Raw genomic sequence first — 23,685 nt, forward strand, 5'->3', positions numbered from 1 at the left:
TGTTAGAAAAGCGCTCTGAAAACAGCATTTTACAGAAATTCAAAATAACTGTTAGAACTTGCATATGCTTTAAATAAATATAGGGTTTCATTTATTGATCCAGAAGCTACCTCCTTACATTTCCAAGGCTTTGAAACTAAAAGACGAGGCTTTTTAGCCCGAGGGGTTAAAAGTGTGGGTGTGGAAGTGGGCTTTTGTTAGAAAAATTAGCAATGCTATGAGTCATTGTGCATTAGCGGCAGAATAGTTTTGCATCTTGTATGAATCCAGACACCATATGCCATGCGAGGGCCTGCTACTTTATGCGGTGCTGCTGCTGTCGGGCGGCCACGTGGGCATCCCCAGTGGAAAGGCTGTCTGCGCGCGGCGGCGGGCGCAGGAACCCGGTGATGCGGACACGCTGGACATTGTCGTGAGCAGCAGGAACAGCTGGTAAGCTAGCGGAGCTCGCTGAGCGAGCAAAGCCAGTGCGCCGCAGAGCCGGCGCCCAGCCAGCATGCTAATGAGCGTGCACAAAGCCCCTGTGGCACAGCGCGCGCAGCCTGGTCGCTGGCTGGACTCGCTGCCCCAGAGCTCGGGGCAGTCGGGACACACCTTGGGGTGGCCACAACGCTCTGGCCAGAGCCATGGCTGCATGGCAGCCCAAGCCAGGCAGGACTGGCGGCACAGCTGGCACACACTTTGCCCATGCGAGCATCGCACAGCCTAAGCTGAATGCAAAATCTGTTCAGATAATATTGCCTTTTTGTAATTTTTCCTCCTCCACCTGCAACAAAAGCCAAAGAAGAATAACCCACATAATCCAAAGCACAAATGAGTGCGTGGGAGCAAGTTTCTAAAAGATGCAGTGGAGGTTTCAGCTACAGAAATCCCAATAAAGTTAACAGGGGCAGAAGAGCAAAGCCATCACAAGCTGTTTTGAAAACACCAAGAACATAAAACTGTTAATCTGTCTGGTATATGCCTGAAAAAAAAAAAAAAAAAAAAAAAAAAAAAAAACAAACACATAGAACTTTGAATGAAGTAGTTAGTGTTAGCCTGAACACATCCATTCTGGCTGCCATCGCCACCGTGAAGAGACCCACCATAAACACGGGTTAGGTGCTGCCTAACGTGATGGAAAGCAGCACACAGCAGGCGCTTGCACCCCTGCGCGTCTCTCTCGAGCTCACACCTGGCTGCCAGAGGCACGGTTACCAGCTCAGTTGTACACAACACTACACCACACCGATCTGTACTTGCTATTGCAACTTAAATCACAGATTCCACTGCAGGTAGGGCACTCACAAAACTGCCCCTTGAACAGAATTGCTTTATTTTTTATGGGGAACAACAGGAACAAAACTGTGCTTTACTTGGGAACATCCAAGAGTTGTGCGGTGCTTCCATACCTGGATGTGGAGAAACTTGACTTCCAGCCACCTTAAGGGCAGCAGCAGGACACAAACCCTTCTGCACAACTTGTTTGATCCAGTGCCTAGGACACGGCAGTTTAAAGCAACACTTAGAACAAAACCCCAGCTTCTTGCAAAGTTATCCATGTACAAACAAAATGACTTTTTTATTCCATTTCTTCATCAGTAACGAGAATATCATCCAAAGCAGCAGCTTCTCCATGACGGCAGAGGGAAGTCAGGATTCAAATTCCCAACTCCAAATCCTGACCTGCTGCTTCTATTCTATACATTGTACAGTTTCCAGCATGATCATGACTTTCCAGTCTCTAGCAGGGGCTGAAATAGCATAGCTGTGTATTTTAATAAGCTTGTTTTCAATTAGTGCATGTGTACATCATTCAATGAGCCCAGAATTGCCTTTTTTTCCTGTTTCTGACAGATCACACACTGAATTCACTTTTCATTTAAAAAAACCATTACATTCATGATATTACTTAAATACAGGCTCTTTTTTAGGACTATTCATTAAGTCACTTAGCAAATAAAAGCCTTTAAAAGTGCTGGGGTTTATTTACTTCTACCAAAGAGAGACCAGCTCCAGCAGGAGCAGCAGTTAGTGCTGCTTCAAACCGTTACAGAATTAGCCTGGGACTTTCTTAGCAGCCCTCAGTGATCTGTACAGCTTCCGGTTGTGGAGAAGAATAATGATGCTCTTTATGTTACAGCAGAAAAATGAATTGTATTGTTAACAGGAAATTACAGACATCCAAAAAGGTGGGAAGACTCAGGGTCACTGGCCTGATAATATTTTTGGAGGGGCAAGAGGTATTTTATCACACAAAATAACTCAAAACCCTGAGAATAATTTTTGTAGCCATCCGTGGGGAACGGACTAGCTGAGAGCAATGAAAGGTGAGAATCCATCTGGAAGGTCGGGTGAGGAGTTGCCACAGTCATTAGGATTACAGGCCAGGCAATCTCTGAATCAGGAATGAGGGACACCACCAGGGGAGCCAGGATGGCACAGCTTCCTGTTGGCACACATGTTCCAAGAATAAATAATGGACTGCGCTTTCTTACCCTGCCTAGAGCTCCACTCGCTTTTTATCAACCACTTATACATGGTGCAAGCTTCACTGCTGCCTGCCTTCCTCCTATTAAACAGTGAAAATAACAGGCCGATAACAGAGGTACATATGCAAGATGTGTGTTCCAAGGGAACGCGAGCAGGGACAGGTGCATACAGATTTGTGCACAAAAATACAGAAACTTAAAACCATTGTGTCCACATGCGAAGTTCGGATCGGCAGAATCATTATGCGCTCTTTAGATATTCACAAGTGGGATGCAGTAGATTTCTCTGCAAGTCTATGAAGAGCACTATGAATAAGAGCTGAAGGGCTGCCTCCACAATCCCATGTAATGCCACCTAAAAGCTTTGCCACGCATGACTTATTACAGGCTGCAGCAGATTAGAGGCATCGATCGCTGCCTGGTGAAGATTCTGGCTGCGAGGCGGGAAAGCAGCCGCAGAGGCAGGGGCCCAGCCATCAACTGGCTGCCGCGGGAGCTGTGCCACACACCAGAGGCCAGTGTTGCCTTACGCCACCCATGAAGCCTCCGAGGCGCTCGCCAGCATCCCCTGAGCAGCATCGCATGCTGCTGCCTGGCACTCGCCCTGCCATGCCAGGGCTGGTTTCGGCAACACAACGACTGGAGAGGCGGCAGACAGGCAGCTCTCCTCAGACAAAGCAGCAGAGGAGCCTGTGAGCCACAACCCATCATTTCGGCAGAAAACTGTCAGATGCTATGTCATATAAATTGTCACAGCTCACGTGACACAAGATTTAGAATTTCATAGTCATTTCTAACAGCATCCATATATCCCAATGGCACAACTTCTTTGGATGAAAAAAGGGGAACAAATTACAAACTCTTCTCCAAAAAGAGTAGCAGGCTTTCCATTTTGCTTGCAGTGCAATCGAGCACCCCTTTATCATCAGAATACAGTTCTGAATGCAAGCTGAAAAAAATACAATTTGAAAAGTACCCGAAAACACGTTTTCAGGCATCTTGCTTTACGTGCACCTACAAAATGTGACAGTCATTCACACGACTGGCTCAATCACAGCAAATGTTTATTTTTTAGTGTCCAACGAAACACACAAGCAGATCAATTGCCCTATATTAAGCTAATCATAAATCAGTTTAAAGCAACAAAAGCAATTTGTTTTGAATTCAACATTGATAATCTTTGCTTAATCTTGATTCCAGACATGACATATTAACATGTAGTAGATATGCTCATATCTTAATACAATGTAATGAATTAAAGTTATGGGTATTGTTTTTTTTGTTTTTAATCCTAGTGAGCTACTTGCTTCGTATAGGTAAGCTGGCATGCCCTATTCATCACAGAGCGTAAACCTTTATGACTTATGCACGTATCGGATTACCTCTCCAAAGGGCTGTTTTCTCCTGGCCCACATGCTTGCAAATCTTAAGCAGGGAAATGGTGACATCCAGTGCTCAGATACTATGTAAAGCATATGCATCCTCGCAGTGCTTTTTGTTTGTTCTAATGCAGACACATTCACGATCTACTGTACAGACGCACTAACACAGAGATGTATTATGTTGCAGCAAAGCCCTGTGAATGTTCAAGACAAACTCAGGAAGAATTGAAAACTCAGTATCAGATTTTCCTCTCAGACTGAACAGCAACAGAAACTGCAATCAATTTTGGAAACAATTCTTCAGCCTGAAGCTGTGGCAGTAACTAAGTAACTACCTAAGTAACTAGTAGACTAAGCAAATTTGGATCGGCCCTTACAGAATTCTATTTGTGTAAATGAAAGAAAGAAGAAGCAGCACAGCTTATATGAGAGATTACTGTGAGGACTGCATCTCCAAGCACACTTGGACAGCTACCTGAAACATTGTTTTGACAGCGAAAAGAACAGCAGAGTAATTGATGAGTTGGCATGTTGCCCCTGCCATGAGATATTTCTTCTTCCCCTGAAGAGCATCGCAGTACTGTCCTCTAATCAAGATGCTATAAAATACTACAAAAAACACACAATAATCAAAAGGCAGAATAAGAAAAATAAAATTCCGTAAGACCAAACCAATTTATCCTAAAAGTGAGGATGCTTAAAAAGATAGTTTTACAGTAAACACGTTAATTCTTAAACCCCAAGAGGCACTAAATCATCATGTACCCATTCACAGGAAAATAAATGTAGCTTAAATTGCTAATAAAATATTTCAAAGACTACAAAAAATCATTGGAGAGTATGGTTAAAATCAAATGGTGCATGTACACAGGGAGATTTCATACTTTCCAGCAGATTCCTCAAAAAGAGCAGGTCGAACTTGGGGCAACATCTCAGACATGTCAGAATCTCTTCTGCTTTTCTTCAAACTCAGTTAGTGAGAGCAAGCAGGACTACAAGTACAGGGGGGAACAGCAGTAAAACACCACAAATAACATCAAAACATTTTTTCAATTAAAAAGAAGCTCTTTTATTTTTTTAATCTTTTTTTTTTTTTTTTTTAAGTGAAGGGTACAAACAGAGAAATGTGGCCACTCACATTCAGGTACAGGGGTCTGCTTCTCAAACTTATCTTTTCCTCTGCATCACTGTACCCATTTTTCAAACTCTAATAAGCTTTTCTCCCAACTTAAGAAGCATTTGCAATTTTTTTCTAAGCAAACCATGGTATAATCTTTTAGCCACTGCGATTTGAAGAATAGCTGTCTTCTTGTGAAGATAAGCTTGCACTACTATTTTTCTCATTTTTAGAAGGATAAAAGAGAAGAATCTGGGATGTTCATTCCTGTTGTTATTATGAAATGTGTGAGATGAGAAAGAATAAGCAACCTGGTTATAAAAGTTCATAAGTAAACCTGAGAGTGACTAAAAAATCTAAAAAAAGAACAATGTAATTCAATGAGCAAGGAAATTACTCCATTTTGCATGACAATCTGGATTCAGGATAATCAAAATTGCTTTTCCCTGTGTGTTCTAAGGGGATCTTTTTGTGCAGACATCACTATACCCAGATTCCAAAATCTTTGTGGAGCAGTATATTATGGACCAGCCACCAAAGTGCCTGACACCTGCAGGTTTAGTTACATTTCCACATTCAGTGATTTGCTTGCACCTGAGCTTTGATACTATCAGCTTCAACAGCATCTGTAAATCAGACCCAAAATAACATCTTGGGGACAAGCCATGTTTTGTTTCCCCCCCTCCCCCAGTATTTATCTTTACAGATAAGACCAGCTCTCAAAGATGTGTACCACTATATACACTGCAGCTTTGGGCAACTGGGACTCCAGAACAGACCAATGTTGAAAAATCCTTTTCCAACACACAACTAATGTTATATTAACTGGAAGAAAGCATAAAGATACAATTTTTAAAGTATATCACCACCCCTAACATTCTGGGAAATGTTCTGTACTACTGGAACCAGAGCAGACACTTGCTCAGGGGTCCTGCTCGACAGGCCCCTCGCTGAGTGCAAACAGCCAGTTACTGCTCTCCAGCTACGGCTGCCCGAGCAGTTGGCCTTCCACCTCTGCCATGCCCTCTCTTACAAAATACAGATCACACCCAGATTCCCCCAGCAGCCTGAGGGACTGATGTGGTGTTTTCCAGTGGCACCAGTCCCGCTCCCCCCAGCAAGCTGTGCTTCCCTCCCCTCCTCTGGCCCAAAGAGCTGCCCTCATCTTCCCCCGACACCTCACCTGTCCCCTGCGAGCTCTCTACCTGCAAGGAGCTCTGAAATCCTGTCAGGCCTTGTAATTGTGAAATGGTAGGAACGAAACAGAAGCCCAGACATTTGTGGGTGCAATCTGCCAGGCCAGCACACGTGAAACACCTTGGCTCAGCCAGTCCTACTCCTCTGTCAGGGGCTCAGCAGGTGACAGAAGTGGTTTACAAGAAAGAAACGGGAAGAACTGGAGAAGTTGCCCACAAGTATAAGGGGAAAGTCATGTTAGTAGTGATTAAAGTAGCTGGGAAGGGTGACTTAACATTGCAATTCCTCCACAGAATGCTGCAGGTGGAGGTGGAACAAGGCTGGCGCTGAGGTGCTGCACAAGCAGCAGGCCGGCAGCACCTCCAGTTGCAGCTGGCAGGTCTCAAATTACTGGGTATCTGTGCCCTTACTCTGCTCTGATACCCGTAACACACACAAAGCAAAACAGGATCTGGATATTTTGCGGCAGACTGCATACAGAGAGATGTTTTTTTTTTTTTCCCAGCTCGATGTTTATTTTCAAAGACATAACTCACTAAAATATCCCAATTTACATTTGTTCAAGAGCTACGTTTAGGGAGTTCTGAAGAAAAGCTGTTGCACAGCTGTGAAGAAAAACACACGCTTATTGGAGGAAACACAACAATTTGATATTTTATTCACATGCGGATATTTTTTACACTGCATCACATATTTTACACAGTCCACAGATCCATGTTTTCCTCCTTTGTGTCCAGTTTCAGTTGCCAAAGTCTTAAAAACTGACTGGTTTTCATCCCTGCTCTTACTGCCTAAACCCTTCTGCTTATAGACTGGCCTTACTCTCACAGACCGAGATTAGCAGCCTCTGCTTTAACTGGGCTCTGTAAGAGGAACTTCAGTTTTTGCACAGGCAATTGTTTGTCTGGGAGATTGTAGTTTCCTCCTTTCTCCATCAAACAATAAGGTGCCTTTAAAAAACTCAAAAACTTGCATTAATATATACAGAATCACAGAATCCTCTAGGTTGGAAGAGACCTCTAAGATCACCCAGTCCAACCTCTGACCTAACACTAACAAGTCCTCCACTAAACCGTATCACTAAGCTCTACATCTAAACGTCTTTTAAAGACCTCCAGGGATGGGGACTCCACCACTTCCCTGGGCAGCCCATTCCAGTGCCTAACAACCCTTTCAGTAAAGAAGTTTCTCCTAACATCCAACCTAAACCTCCCCTGGCACAGCTTTAGCCCATTCCCCCTCATCCTGTCACCAGGCATGTGGGATAATAGACCAACCCCCACCTCGCTACAGCCTCCTTTAAGGTAACTGTAGACAGCGATAAGGTCACCCCTGAGCCTCCTCTTCTCCAGGATGAACAACCCCAGCTCCCTCAGCCGCTCCTCGTAGGACTTGTTCTCCAGACCCCTCACCAGCTTCGTTGCCCTTCTCTGGACTCTCTCGAGCACCTCCATGTCCTTCTTGTAGTGAGGGGCACAAAGCTGAACACAGTACTCGAGGTGCGGCCTCACCAGAGCTGAGTACAGGGGGAGAATCGCTTCCCTAGCCCTGCTGGCCACACTGCTTCTTATGCAAGCCAGGATGCTGTTGGCTTTCTTGGCCACCTGAGCACACTGCTGGCTCATATTCAGCCGACTATCAACCAATACTCCCAGGTCCTTCTCTGCCAGGCAGCTTTCCAACCACTCCTCTCCCAGCCTGTAGCTCTGCTTGGGGTTATTGCGCCCCAGGTGCAGGACCCAGCACTTGGCCTTGTTGAACTTCATGCAGTTGGCCTCAGCCCATTGGTCCAGCCTATCCAGATCCTCCTGCAGAGCCCTCCTACCCTCAAGGAGATAGACACACACACCTAACTTGGTGTCATCTTCAAACTTACTGAGGGTGCACTCGATCCCCTCATCCAGATCATCAAAGATATTGAAGAGGACTGGCCCAGTACTGAGCCCTGGGGGATGCCACCAGTGACCAGCCTCCAGCTGGATTTGACTGCATTCACCACAACTCTTTGGGCCCAGCTACCCAGCCAGTTTTTAACCCAATGAAGCATACACCAGTCCAAGCCATGAGCAGCCAGTTTCTTGAGGAGAATGTTGTGGGAAACGGTGTCAAAAGCCTTACTGAAGTCAAGGTAGACCACATCCACAGCCTCTCCCTCATCTTCCAGCATTGTCACTTTGTCATAGAAGGAGTTCAGGTTCATGTAGCAGGACCTGCCTTTCATAAACCCATGCTGACTGGGCCTGATCGCCTGCTTGCCCTGCAAGTGCCGCGTGATGAAACTCAAGATAATCTGCTCCATGAGCTTCGCTGGCACTGAGGGGCCTATAGTTCCCCGGGTCTGCCCTCTGTCCCTTCTTGTAGATGGGAACCATGTCTGCTAGCCGCCAGTCGACTGGGACCTCCCCCGATAGCCAGGACTGCCGATAAATGATGGAAAGTTGCTTGGCCAGCTCCTCTGCCAGTTCTCTCAGTACCCTTGGGTGGATCCCATCTGGCCCCATCGACTTGCATACATCCAAGTGCTGTAGCAGGTCGCCAACCATTTCCTCGTGGATTATGAGGGCCACATCCTGCTCCCCATCCCCTTCACCAGCTCAGGGGGCTGGGTACCCAGAGAACAACTGCTCTTGCCACTAAAGACTGAGGCAAAGAAGGCATTAAGGACCTCAGCCTTATCCTCATCTCTTGTCACTAAGTTCCCCCTCCCCCGCCATCCAGTAAAGGATGGAGATTCTCCTTAGTCCTCTTTTTTGTGTTGTATTTATAAAAACATTTTTTTGTTATCTTTAATGGTAGTAGCCAGTTTGAGATCCAGATGAGCTTTGGCCTTTCTAATTTTGTCCCCACAAAGCCTCGCAACATCCTTACAGTCCTCCTCAGTGGCCCGTCCTCTTTTCCAAAGATTATAAACCCTCTTTTTTCTTCCTAAGCTCTAGCCACAACTCCCTGTTCAGCCAGGCCGGTCTTCTTCCGCGCCAGCTCGTCTTTGGGCATGTGGAGACAGAGCACTCCTGAGCAGTTAAGATTTCCTCCTTGAAGAGTGCCCAGCCTTCCTGGACTCCTCTGCCCTTCAGAACTGCCTTCCAACGGACTCTGCCAACCAGTGTCCTGAACAGCTCAGTCAGCCCTCCAAAAGTCCAAGGCAGCAGTTTTATTGATCCCCCTCCTGACTTTGCCAAGAGTAGAGAACTCTACCATTTCGTGGTCACTCTGCCCAAGACAGCTCCCGACCACCACATCTCCCACCAGTCCTTCTCTGTTTGTGAAGAGAAGGTCCAGTGGGGCACCTCCCCTGGTAGGCTCACTAAGCAGCTGCGTCAGGAAGCTATCTTCCACGCTCTCCAGAAACCTCCTAGACTGCTTTCTCTGGGCTGTGTTGTGCTTCCAGGATATGTCTGGGAAGTCGAAGTCCCCCACGAGAACAAACGCTGATGATTTTGCAACTCCTGCCAGCTGCCTGTAGAACTCCTCATCCGTCTCCTCATTCTGGTTCAGCAGTCTGTAACAGACCCCCACCAGGATGCTTGCCTTGTTGGCCTTCCCACTGATCCTAACCTTAGCATTCCCAGGGACTCAACCTTAGCATTCCCAGCCTCGAGTTCTACAGCATCAAAACACTCTATAATGTAGAGAGCCACACCACCACCCTTTCTGTGCTGTCTGTCCCTTCTGAAGAGCCTATAGCCAGACATTGCAGCACTCCAGTCATGGGAGTGGTCCCACCACGCTTCCATGATGGCAACCAAGTCATAGCCTGCCTGCTGCACGACGGCTTCCAGCTCCTCCTGTTTGTTACCCATGCTGCGTGCGTTAGTGTAGATGCACTTCAGTTGGGCCATTGCCTTCTCCCCTGGCCTTGCCATTGTTCCCTCTGGCACACCTCCAACAAGCCTTATTTCAGCCCCTTCCCCCTTCTTACCTAGTTTAAAGCCCTCTCAATGAGCCCTGCCTGCTCCTGGGCTAGGATCCGTTTTCCCCTTAGAGATAGGTGAGATCTGTCTGCGGCCATCAGGCCGGGTGTCAAGTAAAGCGCCCCATGGTCAAAAAATCCAAAGTGTGGCTAGAGGCTGGTGCCAACACAGATGTGTCTGGTGCGCTTTCCGTGTCCTCTCTGTACCCCTCCCTGCCACTGTAGGGATGGATGAAAACACCACCTGCACTCTTGCTCCATCCACTCCCCATCCCAATCCCCTAAAGTCCCGTTTGATAGCCTTCAGGCTTCTCTCTTCAATATTATCACTGCCAGCCTGGACTCTCAAAAGAGGACAGTAATGAGTGGGGCAAACCAGGCTGGGAAGCTTTCTGGCAACATCCCTGACCCTGGCCCCAGGGAGGCAGCAGACTTCCCTACGGGTAGGGTCAGGCTGACAAATAGGGCCCTCTGTTCCCCTAGGAAGGGAGTCGCCTACAATGATTACCCTTCTGTCTTTCTTGGTGGAGGAAGTCTTGAGGCATGAAGTTGACTTCCTTGCCCTAGGCATCCTCCTGGGTACACTTTCTACCTCATCCTCACCCACCGGTCTCTCAAGCTCCAGGGCCTCAAACCTGTTGTGTAAGGGCAGCTGGGAAGGTGGGGCCAGCAGCGGGGTGCATCGTCTGCAAGGTCGAGCAGGGACCTGTCTCCATTCCTCCTTAACTCCCAGGTCCCCTCCCTCTGTCCGACGGCGACAGGGCAGGGGGTCCACCCCCATTTTGGGTGTCCCACCCCAGTACCTCTCCTTCATGCTCTGCAGGGAGTTGCTCCACCAGTCTATCTCCCGCTCACACTCCCTGATGGCCCTCAACCTCTCCACCTCCTCCTTGAGCTCTGTCACCGGGCTGATCAAGTCATCCACCCGCTTGCACCTCACACACACAGTATCTCATCGAGTGGCCTCGATGCCAGAAAGAAAGCCCTGCCTGTCCCGATCCCCTGCTCTGCTGCAGAATGCGTCTGCCCCGGAGCCGAGCACCTCGGCAAGTTATGTACATTAAGTATATTAAGTATGATAATACATATCATACATTATCATGTAACAATTTTAGAAAGTTTAAGACTTAATCTTTTGCGTTCTCATGTAATTTTAAGCCCCCGTATTGTTTGTGATTTCCATAAAACACACACGCATACTTAAAATGACAATTACTGCCTGAAAAAGCAGAGTGGTGAGGCTGCTGAAAGACATTACTTTGCACTTAACAGTTACTTAAGTACGGTGAGAGTACTAATTAGTACAGTCTGCGGCCGCTCAGTCTCAATGCTTCAGTGCACCAAGAATGGACGGTTCCTGAAAAAATGATTATTTTGGATATACACTAATATACAATCAGCCATTAACATGTAAACATTACAGCAGTTGCAGAGAAAAATGAGCTTTAACCACTCCACAGACAACTCAGCTATGCCTAAGTGCCCTGCTTTTGCTTCAGTGCAATGCCATGACATGCCATTTGATGTACACAACTTGTAGCCAGAACAGCTTTAAACTAAGATTTAAATATAGTTAATTATTTTTAATGAATATTTATCTTGGCCTAGAGAGTGCCTTAAAACAGAAGCAGTTACTTGAACACAAAAAAATGGATTAAAAAACCTTGTGTGTTCTGCCATAGTTACGTTTCTCATTTTCAGAGGTATTCCTAACAGAAAAATGTATTTGGGTACGACAGCGGAATTTGTGTCATCACAACCAAAGGATTACAGTGCAAAGCGAGATTCTCCCGTGGCTCTGTGGTCCTGGTCCCCATGGAAACCAGACTCAGATACTGTCCCCCGCTTGCTGGAGCACCCAGCTCGGCAGCCTTTTGTGCCTGATGAGATTTCTTCCACAACCTTCCAGCAACAGACCCTACCGCTTCCTCCTGATTCTTTCCTAATTGAGATGCAAATTAATCTCTGGCTGATTACACTTCCCTCAAAGCCCCTGACAAGTGCAGCTGTAACTGGAGTTTGCAGACTTTCCAACAAGTGACTTCAGCTGTCACTACTCGCATGCCGCTGCCAGCACCCAGCAGCATGCAACCCCGCACAGCACTCCCGAGGGTCACAATGCTTCTCCCACCTGGGAACCACGGCAGTGGAGCATGAGTGCTTTGCTTTACAGTGAAACTTCCACAGGTGCCCGATAAACCAGTCCCTCTGCCCTCCACTTCTTTTTATTACTGCCCCGTGATTTCCCTTGGATTTGTCAGTGTTTTATTACCATTGAGCCATTTACACCAGACGAAGTGTTCATTCAATTCCTAACCATGCTGGAATTGAGAAAAAAATTACCTACTAACCCTTCCTACAAATGCTGACTTGTAAAATGTCCTGTACAACAAACAGCAGTGGAAAACTCTCTGGCTCTGCCTTAACACAAGTGTTTCTGTGCTCATCCAAACTGCAAAGCTATGTGCTGCCAAACAGCATCCTTCCCTTTTCCAGGATTATCGCTTTTTATTTCTCCATTCCATTCAAATATTTTATTTCACCTTTGAGTTATTTTTGCTCCCAGTATGACAAAGTTACTAAAGTCCTTTATTTACCTGTTAAATTGTTGGGGCTGCTCTCCTTTTGTTCTCCAAATAACAGCTAGCAAAACCAACACCAGGGAGAAAAGTCATACTGAGCTTGCACATTTTGCGGGCTACAAAGTAGTGTTACTGCAATGGACAGGTTCAAATACCTCCTTTATACATCCATACATTTACACGCTAATTTCTGGCTCATTAAGAATTTTAGTATATCTTTGTGTTTATAGGGAGCAATTATTGTTGACCTTTTCTATTCAAATAAATTTAATTTTCTACAAAAAATGTTGTTGATGTCTTTCTTTCCTACTCCAGCATCATCCTGATGGGACCTTCCCACCCCATTATCTTTGTCCAGTTTCAGAAGTTTCTCAGTTCTCTTTCATCTATCAAATGGAGATGTAGCAGTTGATCCACAAGAGATACCACTGGTGCAAAAGCAGACACAAAAAAAAAGGAAAACAAAACAAAACAAAAGTAGACACAAAAAAGGAAAACAGGAGTCAGAGGAGAGAGACAGTTTTAGCTCGACCCCAAACATATGCTGAAAAGTGGTATGTGCTGCCACATTTGTGCTGCTCATGTTTCAACAGGGACAACGAAGGACCCAGAAAGGGACCCTGTAGGAAAGTGGGAGCACAGCAGGTGGGTGCAAACCACCTGCTCACAGAACACTGTTAGCCAAAAGATGAGCAGGATGCAGAAATCTAAGGACTCTTGGGGAGCTCAGTGGTGGGATTACAGGAAGAGGCAATAGTGACACTTCATTCTTGTCAGTACTGTTTTTTACATTGATTTTTCTACACTATTTCATTATTACACATTGACTTTACCAGCAGATGGATTAAACTAAATTCCACATAGAAGAATTTTAGTAATTAGCTAGACTGCTCTCATTAAACAAAAGTGGAAAACCTGGCTAGTTTTGAATCATCTGTTAGGTACTGCCATGATTTTGCAATTGATGTACTGCACTCAACTGCTTATGCAGCAACCACCAACTGGCTTTGTTTTGTGTATGAAATGAGTAAACAATGAAGTTGATCAAACATGAATTTATTTAACTACAATGTTACTTTTAAATTCCAAGGACTCTTGAAAAGTATACTGGATAAAATTCAGCCTTACTTAAAAGAAGACCATTTTGAAAATACTGTATTTTAAAAATGTGTTCCAAACTAATTAATCGATATTCTTTCAAAGCTAAAAACATTTATGAACTCTTCCTAAAACTCATACTATTAGAAAAATCCTCAAATCAAGAGTTCCCCAAAGAAAACACTGTATAGTAAGTGTTGTTCTGGAGATAAGTGATAAGATTAACAAACAAGCAATAAAACATTTCTTGCATAATCATGGCATTATGAGAAAATCCTAGAAAAAGTGAAACCCAATAATAATACTATTAGTCTGCACATCATGTAAGAATAAAAGTTTATCCTACAATTTATGTAGGAGAAAAGCATACCGTCTAGTTATCTCCCATCAACTGTTAGAAAATGTGTTCTGAAAATTCCCTATTACAGAAATGGCTTGAATAAGACTGGAATTAGGGAACTGAAACATCCATATGAGAGGCCAAATCCCATCTGTCTTGTTAATATAATGAGTCCAAGTAAAGTCAACTGGACTACTTTCTTGAATAAGATAAGAATACAATTAAGCTATGTATTAGCCTAATATACACTATTATTGGCATTAGAGAAAATTGATTATCAATACTTATGGTTCAAAGCATCAGTGTTAAGTCCAAGCCCACCATCAGCGAGAATGTCTGCAACCTCTGGTGAGAACATTCTTGTGATGTTATGATTTTTTTAAAAATAGTGGATGGCAACTGGGAGTGAATGACTCTTAAAAACATTGAGCTTGACACGAAGAAAGCTTTGACCTTTTCTAGGAAGTATTTATTAAAGCTTACCTCTTAGTAGCAGGATATTCAGAAGTAGGAACCCTACCAAGGGGAACTTTGCATCATCAGCAGGAAAGGATACAAGCTCTGGTAGAGTGGGATGAGCGACTTGACAGCTCTGCTGGCGTTGATGCATGTGGCACATATAAGGCTTGGCAGAAGCTTTGCAGTCACAATGGCTCCATCAAAGAGAGGACCAAAAAATGGCACCTGTAGACCCCAAAATAAAAACAACATGTGAAATTGAGCCAAAGGAGGCTGTGGAGCATGGGAGCAAATTCCACTGTTAGAAACAGAAACAACACACCCAATGCCCACAGGGTTTTCACAGCAAGGCACCTGCTGCTTGAGAAAGGTAAGAGGCAAGGGGAAGAAGATTTCACACTTCCCAGCTCTAGGCAAAAGACTAGTAAACTATTTTGCCAGGAAGCAGTATGACCACATTGTTTTACATACTGACACTTCTAGTATGATATTAATCCCAATTTTTTTTAAGCATTTAACCTTCTGTAACTATTACCAGTAAGTTTGATGTGCATATGTACATGGCATATTTAATGAGGCAAGCACGAGCTCATTATATACATTAACAAAATTTGCCAATGAATTTGAAGTTCATGCTCCATTTGGAGCAGATACTGAGAGAGGTTTGTTGTCTTATATTTCAACGTGAGACCATTGGCTGAGTCCCCCCCTGGCAGGAGCTTTGGCAAAGAAGTATTCATTTCAGATAATCCTCTATAAACTCCTTCCATGGACTTCTGTAAAGGAAATAAAATAAAATAAAATAAAATAAAATAAAATAAAATAAAATAAAATAAAATAAAATAAAATAAAATAAAATAAAATAAAATAAAATAAAATAAAATAAAATAAAATAAAATAAAATAAAATAAAATAAAATAAAATAAAAATAAAATGCTGAACCAAGATAATGAGGTTCAGGGAAAGCAGGGGAGATGGCACCTGTAAGCAAAGCTGGCACACAGGCAAACAGGTCCATCCAGCATACGGCATCAAGATGTTAGAACTGTGTTACTGCAGGGTTACCTCCAGAGAAACCCTCCACATAACGTCATTTGGTGGCATATGGCTCTTCAGACAAAGGCTACATTAGGTAAAAGAGCCCCACACACTTTATAAAAGTGAAAAACATCTGCAGTGAGGAACATATAACAGGCTTTGCCATGTCAAAAGCAGAGACAATCTTAACGATTAACTGTAAATTTCAGCATCGACAAATAGTCAAACTCACTTCCTTATCAACCTCAAAATGAAAAAAAAAAAATGAAAAACAAAAACAAAAACAAAAACAAAAACAAAACAACACAGAAGCTAGCAGCAATTAACAATATTTAAGCTGTGGATTTTTCCACCTGTACAGGGGCTTATCACATAAATAAATACCCTCTATTATTCTTCTGCAACTGCTTGTGGGTGACTGTGACAGTCATTCAATAAATGGACAAAGAGAATAATATAAATCCCCTGCATCTAGGGAATTCCTCTAATTAGAAGTGGCAATGAATTACAGGAGAAATTTGGATTTAATATAACATCTGCAAATGACAGCTGTCTTTTCACAGTTTTGTCATTCCTTTACTTAAAATAATGAACTCCCCCTCAAATAAAGACTAATGTAAAATGTTTCCACAGTATTCCTTTTTCCTTTCCTTTCCTTTCCTTTCCTTTCCTTTCCTTTCCTTTCCTTTCCTTTCCTTTCCTTTCCTTTCCTTTCCTTTCCTTTCCTTTCCTTTCCTTTCCTTTCCTTTCCTTTCTTTTCCTTTCCTTTCCTTTCCTTTTTTCTTTTCATGCTAGCATTACTAACTAGCCAGCTGGAAAGGAAGGTGACAATAAGAAAATCTATGCCACAAAAGTGATAATGTTCTAGAGCATCAAGTTTCTCCAGTTTAAGCAATAACATTTCTAAGTGAAATTTTTAACACACACTCTTACCTTTCAAGTGTTGACAACAAGAGAAAGAAATGTAAAACTATGTTTTTATATAAGCACAAATAAGCCTGTGAAGTACATATTAGTATTAACATTATATCACACGCAAATGCTAGATATTCAAATCACATTAGCACTTACATATGCTACCGGACAAAGAAATTCATTCTCAGTCTTTTCGGCCAGCAAGCTGAAGGCTTACAGGTTGTTGTTACACTATTTCAGAAGCACCTGGAGTCTAGGGAGTGAGGCAGATTGTCTTAACCTAGGATTACTGAATTTTTATACTGAAAGTATACACAAGGTGTGTTTATTTTGTACACCATTTATTTGCATACATTTTTAAATATCTTTCAATGGGCACTCTGCTGCAAATTTTTCAAAAAATATCTCCAATCTGACAGACTTCTTTAAACAAAAAGTTCAGTAGTGTTTTCTATTGTACTCTGAGAAACCACACTTTACTACAAAAAAAACTTTTCAAACTAAAAAGTAGGCTCATTTGAGCTGAATCACAAAACTTGGGCATGCTCCTTTGCTGCTTGTGGGTGCTTGTGCCTGCCAGCTTGCCCTCAGCCATAATAACGCTGCCAGCCCAGGTACCGAAAAGGCAACAAAAAGAGGCGTGTGGAACAGTTGTGAAGTCTATTACTTACCCTGCACATGATTATTTTGTAAAATACAGAACTTTCAGAAAATGCGGAAACATGCTTTTTCTCAAGAAGAAAACTACATTATTTAAATTATTGCGTCCTAGGCACATACTTTGTCAAAAAGTATTTTTCACGAGCCAAAGTTAGCATACACTGTCTGATAGGAAAAGAAAGCAATGAAGCAGAGGATAGAGGTGACTTTGTCAGAGTGCAAATGATTTTACATTGGCAAAGCAAGACAAGCATAGCCCACGTGAAACCAGAACCAAGAGCAGATCCATCAGGGTCATTAAAGTTAATGGGACGCCATGTACCGCCAGTCTCCATCCGTACAGCGCCTGCCTTAGAGGGAGCACGAAGGGACAGAGAAACCGAATGCCTAGGAACACACTCCCCTGTCAGTACTTTTCTGTAAGCCAGTATTTAAACAGCCATTTGAGGAAAACAGGGTTTCGAACGGTTACAAAAAAAATCAGTAGGCTTAGACAGGAATGAATTTGAAAAAGAAAAAAGAAGTCAAGGGAAATTACCCCCCCCCCCCCCACTACTCCAAATGTCAGTGCAAGTTATCCACGAACCATAAATTAATATTCACCACATTGCAAACACCTGCTTCATTATAATTTCCAAGAAAAAAAATAATTATTTTTGTTACACACAGTAAAAGTAGGCAAGGTTAAATAAACCTTTTGAGCACAAAGACTTCACTTCTATAGCAAGCAGCACTAGTTAAAAGACTGGGGAATGGGTAAATTATTGTACCAAATGGCTGAGAATTAATCTCTGATGACTAGCTGCAATCTAACGAGGCATCTGTGTCCCAGGGAACCCACAGTATGTCCCTGGCGGTATGTGCAGTGTGTAGAGTCTGCCTGGCATTCTTTGTCCTCTTTTGCAGGCAGCTTTTCGTCTCATTGTTCAGAATATCCTCATGCATCTGTGACGCGTGGAATGCATTCACACTAACAGACTTACTATTGTCTTCCCTCAGAAGCTTTGTCGAGCAAAGACTGCATCACGGTTCCTGATAATTATATTGCTTAATTAATCAAGACAAAAAAAATTTGCAAATCATTGCCCGGTTGCCAAGCAGGGAGATAAAAAATGAAAACAATACAAGCTGAAGCAATATAACAAAAGTAACAGCTATCTGATCAGAAATTCTTATATAATGAAGCTATTAATGCTAAATCGGTTAATGTTAACATTGCTCCAGGTGTCTCTACTTAGATGCAAACAAAAAGGCTAACATTATGTATATAAAAGGCCAAATGTTGCCATGGATTCTGTAACCTGATAGAGAGGACAGCCTTTTCATTTGATTAGGGAATGCAATTTAAATACCAGGGACCGAAGCCAAACAACAGACATTTCTTTCTGCAAGCCTCTTTCATTCACCCTGGGGTCAGTAGCTGGTGAACAAAAGGTCAGCCACACTTGCCCTGGAAATGTCTGGATTAATTTTATTACATTGTAATGGTTTGTACTTTAAATGTAGGGATAACACTAAATTTCCAGTTAGCTATTATTCTTTCTGCTGGTTGGGTATTTTTGACTAATATACAAGATGACATAGCTGTTCTCGGGTTGATTCATAGAATTTTCAAGCATGTTCATAGAGCTAAACTTTGATTTTCCTTATGGAAGACTAAAAGCTAAAATTCCCAAGAAGTAAACTCTAGAGTTCACCATCAAGTACAAGGGAAAAAAAACACTCTTTCAAAACATAAAAAAAAAAAATCAAGTTTGAAATGTCTAGTCTGATTAATATGTAATAGCTCCCATCGTTCACAACTCCAAAAACATCATATAGAGCTGCTAAATATGTCACCTGGTGAATGCATTTTTCCACTGCTGGTTATTTTCTTGGACAAATACTGTCCCTCATAAAAGGGAAATAGTATTTACCGCATAGATTACTTTCATAAAGTACATACTATATATGCCAGACAAATATAAATACCAAAAAAAAAAAATCCATTTGAAAAAAAAAAAAAACAAAAAACTCAAAATTTAGTCGTATGAAAATTAATTAAATGGCAAATAATAAAACTCAAATACTTTGCTTGATGTAAGGATATCCAATGCCTGTACCATCCCACTGAGTCAGAATAGGATGAGGGTCTCGAAAATATGCGAGGTTATGCCCAGTGTCATATATACAACAGTTGATAATTCTTATGGGGTGAATCAGTAGCAAATGAGAAGCTTAAATTTTTATTATTTTGCTTCTGTTGGCTCACGTTGGAAATTCATCATGATTTTAAGCTGTTTGTACAATAACTTCTATTGGTTTAGAAATCTGAAATGTTTCTTTAAGCGCTAAGCAAAATATAACATGAATTAGTAGCCATTTCAATTGCTACTCACATTTCTACATTTAAAACAAAAACTCATTGCTCAGTATGCTTTTAAACTGAGGACAGCCTATATATAGTATTTGCTGGGAGAAAAAAAAAAACAACGCTATAACACTGAGCTTTATTTAAGCAACAAAACTGTTGGTCACATGTGCAGCACAAATAATAGATCCAATACAGCAGTCAAAACATACCTCTGGTTTCTTCATTATCTCTATGAAAAACATGTGATTCTTCATTGGATAAATAACAATTAAAACATCTCCAAAATCTGTTGGTATAATGCCCCTGCGGTAGTTCCTGGTGTGTTCAGACCAGACGATGTGAACCTCATCATTTCCCAAGTGACGAAGCTGCAACAGCAAATTGGCTCTTTATTAATCAGAGCGATAACAACAGTTTATGAGGGGTCATGGCTTACAAATTGAATTACAATGCTCAATACTAGAAATAATTCATTACAGAAAAAAGTTAAAATATTGTTTTTCTTCAGTTACTCATGAAAAGATCAGCTAAATAATTTGCTTCATTCAGAACACATTGCTATCCGATAGCTTAATTAAGTAATTATCAAATTAGCCATTAACATGGTATGTAAATGTACATTACCTACAATAATTTAAGGCGGAAATCTAAGTTACTAGAACAAAATGTTAGGCAGCAAACATCATATGTCAGTTATAATAATGCAGCTCTCACAGAAATGTGAAATGCCTGGACTCTGGATGTCAAGAAACTTTCCATCATGGACCTCTCTTTCTTTCTCTATTTACTATATTACAAATGTTTTCTTGAGGTCTCCATATCTGGTGAGGAAGACTCCTCTTTTGTTTGAAAATGGATGCAAAATATTTTGGACAGTGTAAATTACAGAAGAATGGGAAATACTGGGTAAGTTACTTTGTTTGGAGCAGTCACATAAAATATGGATCAATTATAAGTAGGACATACCCCAAATCCATCTAAAGATCTGTGTGTTTGCTTTGTTAGATGGGAGGAACTGGAGGTGATCTAACAGATGGTAAAAATTATTTGGCAATCATGTACAAGCTATGCACAATAGTTTCAACTGTAAGCTTTAAAGTTAATATTTAATCCACATGCAGAATGCCAGCCTAATGTATAAAGAGAGTTTAAGTCCCACTTAAACCTTAAAAGACCACCACCCCTAGTTTGGTGCTAGCCCCTGAACAATGTGGACAATAGACCTAACGAAGCTAAAATGTAGCTCTGCTTCCTGCATTCTCTGTAAAAAAATAAAAAAATTAAAAAAAAAAAAAAAATCGTTGGTAAATAATCTCTAGGGACCTCATAGCAGCTGGTATTATACCAAAGAATATTCCCTCTTCAGAACCAGGTAGCATCTTTAAAAGTAAAGAATTTAAATCCTACAAGGTTGGTTGAGTGGCAAACGGTACCCTAGTTGTAAGAGAAACATGCAAAACTGTGAACCGTGACAGGAATCAATATGCCTTTTGCCTATACTTTGTACTCCAGCAGAGTGAAATGGAGCTACACTCAAAGTAGGATTGAGATTCTCAGTTTGTTCTAAATTAAATAAAAATTCAGAGTTGTATTTTGTTTAAAGCTATACATAAAAGCCATTTTTGAAGAAAATGCAGTCTGTGCTTACAAGAAATTTGGAAACATTAACAATACTAATAACAGCCTCTTACATGTAGAAAATCAGAATAAAAAAACTGTTCTCATGGTCATCCCAACTTCTATTTTATTACTCAGTAAAAACAAAGTCATACCCAAGAAAATACTTATGCTGACAACATCACAGTGCAGACCAGTACATACAAAGCTAGATAGTAATTTAATCGAACATCCTGACTTTGTTTTCACACTCGTATCTGAATAAGCAGACACAGCTAGGTCGCCTCAGAAATGATTAAGGCAACAGGTGAAGTTTTCTATGACCAACTCTGCCCGGTGCTAGGGCTTTGCGTAGAAAAGTTATAGACCGCGAGGATTTGGCATGGCCGCTCCATGCCTGGCTGAAGTCGAGCTGCAATTCCTGCAGAAGCTGGGAAGCCAGGACCTGGCTCGCAGCAGCAGTGCTCAGAGCAGGCCAGGCACTGGGCTCACAAGCCATGACCCACATTTGCTCGGCGGAGCGGAGGCACCCAGCTCACCTTACAGAGTGAGTACAGGCACTTGCTCTGCGGCATGGAGAAAGCCCACAACGGCTTTAGCAACCTCTGCTTATAAATAAATAAATAAATATGAAAACAGACTTTTGCAAGGCTATGCAGTTGCCCTGTTGCATAGGGAAATTCAAACTGGAGACAGCTCACTTGTTTTACTACAAGAAAACCAGGAAGAAAAGGGTTGGTTCTGCCTCTCTTCATGGTGCCTTGGGGATGGTACATGGCATGTATAGCTACAGAAACAAAATTCAAAATAGGTCCCAATGCTGGTAAGAGACCCTTTTTAATTCACAACAAATCATTCTCTTAATAATCAAACACTTTTCATACTGAAAAAATCCCCAAACACTTTATACCTGTATCACACCACAGAGAACAAGACTCAGTAAACTTGAAGTCAGTGCGACCTACACTTGTTTGAGACTGGAAGTGATGGCTCCAAGCCCCAAATCCTGCAAACATCAGTGCGATGATGAATTACTCTTTGCTATGAGTACCACCTCATTACATGCAGAGAACTGCTTTTAAAGCACAAGTTACTATCTCTTTGGTTTTAAACCATACATCCCTAACCACTGCATTTATACAATGCAGTGCCACAAATGTACAATTGGCATCAACCAGAAGTATTTGTCCTTGTGAGATCATTCCAGCGATAAAAACCATTGCAATAATCTTATCAGTGGCAGCACACAGCTGCAGCTTCCTGGGTCACTCGCTCACAGCACTGGCTGTGGTGGCCTGGGCTCCCCAGTGGACATCACCGAGGTTTGCTCCACAGGCCAGAGCCCGGGTGCACGCCAGGTTCCCCGTGCAGGTGGAAAGACAGAAACACCTGCATCCGAAAGCCCAAAACAGCAAGAGCATGAAGCACATGCTAAAATCCCGGGGAACGAGGAGCAGCCTGAACGCTTGAGTTTATCGTATCCATGTGACCCTGCCTGAAGCTGGGCGTTGCGCCGATGCTGGTGCCTCGGGTGTGCTGCCGGCCCGGGTGACTGCAGGGCCCTGGGTGGCTGCAGCGCGTGGCGGCAAGGCAGTGCTCACAGCATATACCTCGCGGCCTGACCCCTATCCCTGCTAATTGCGTTACAGAGCCAGCTGGCTCCAGAGAGGAGTCATCTGTTTGACTGAAAAATTCCTGCTTGTGGGGAGGCACGGCTGCTACTTTCGCTAAGTAACAGTCAGGTCTGACATCCCCATTGTCTGGCTGACAGTGCGCCCATCCTAAAATCTAAGTTTTATTTGTAAATTAACCGAGAAACTTCCTGCCAGAACAGTGCTGCCTGGAGACTGATAATGTGTGCCTTTCATTCCCTTTCACTCTTACTGTATCACTGCCAATTTGTTTTTCTGCTGCTCGCCAGCCCTAGGCTATAAAAGCCTTGTAAGACATAAGTGCAATTATAGTCCTGGAGTCAAATGAATTGGACAAATCCAATAGCACAGCTCTGTCCCCACTCTGCAAACCCCTACAGCAGTTAGATTAGCTGCTAAAAATCTAATCTAGCTCTAGCTAACAAATTTCTGCAGCGAAGGAGCAAGAGTTCAGTATGGGGTTGCAACCAGATTTCTGAATTGAAAAATTTCTGCTTTGACAATGGGGGGAGATGGAATGAATCACTTGAAAATTTTGCAGCCCATTTTTAAACCGTTAGATGCAATTTAGTTAGAACAAGAAAGGGGTCTGCAGGATGCTGTTACTATGATTGATTTTCGTTCTTGCCACAAGACATCCAGATAAAAAAAATTTAGAACCAATGATGCTGAACCCTACAGCAGCAAGAGATATCAGTTGAATTTTAATTATTCCACAAGAAAGCATTTCTTTCAGGGCTAAGTCTTATTTTAGAGTGGTTTGTTGCGTTTTATTGTGTTTGCAGGGGTGTTGTGTTTTGTTTATTTTGTGTTTTTTGTTTTTTTTTCGAACGATATAATATGTCAGCATATACTTCATATAAAGGAATACAAAGTGCATATTACTACTGTATG

General features: G+C 42.5%; 1 protein-coding gene across 7 annotated transcripts in view; it reads right to left on the reverse strand.

Moving 5' to 3' along the window:
- RALGAPA2 (Ral GTPase activating protein catalytic subunit alpha 2) overlaps positions 1 to 23,685 on the reverse strand; it is a 141,596-nt gene that overhangs the window by 37,421 nt on the left and 80,490 nt on the right. For all 7 annotated transcript variants that reach the window (XM_084514277.1, XM_084514276.1, XM_084514278.1 and 4 more), the window contains 2 exons: positions 19,732 to 19,890; positions 14,654 to 14,781 (listed from right to left, as the gene is read on the reverse strand). In XM_084514277.1, the coding sequence (XP_084370403.1) occupies positions 14,654 to 14,781; positions 19,732 to 19,890 (287 nt within the window). The remainder of the gene's footprint in view (positions 1 to 14,653; positions 14,782 to 19,731; positions 19,891 to 23,685) is intronic.

This window comes from Aythya ferina (genome assembly GCF_964211825.1).
Source record: "Aythya ferina genome assembly, chromosome: 3".
Classification (NCBI taxonomy): Eukaryota; Metazoa; Chordata; class Aves; order Anseriformes; family Anatidae; genus Aythya; species Aythya ferina.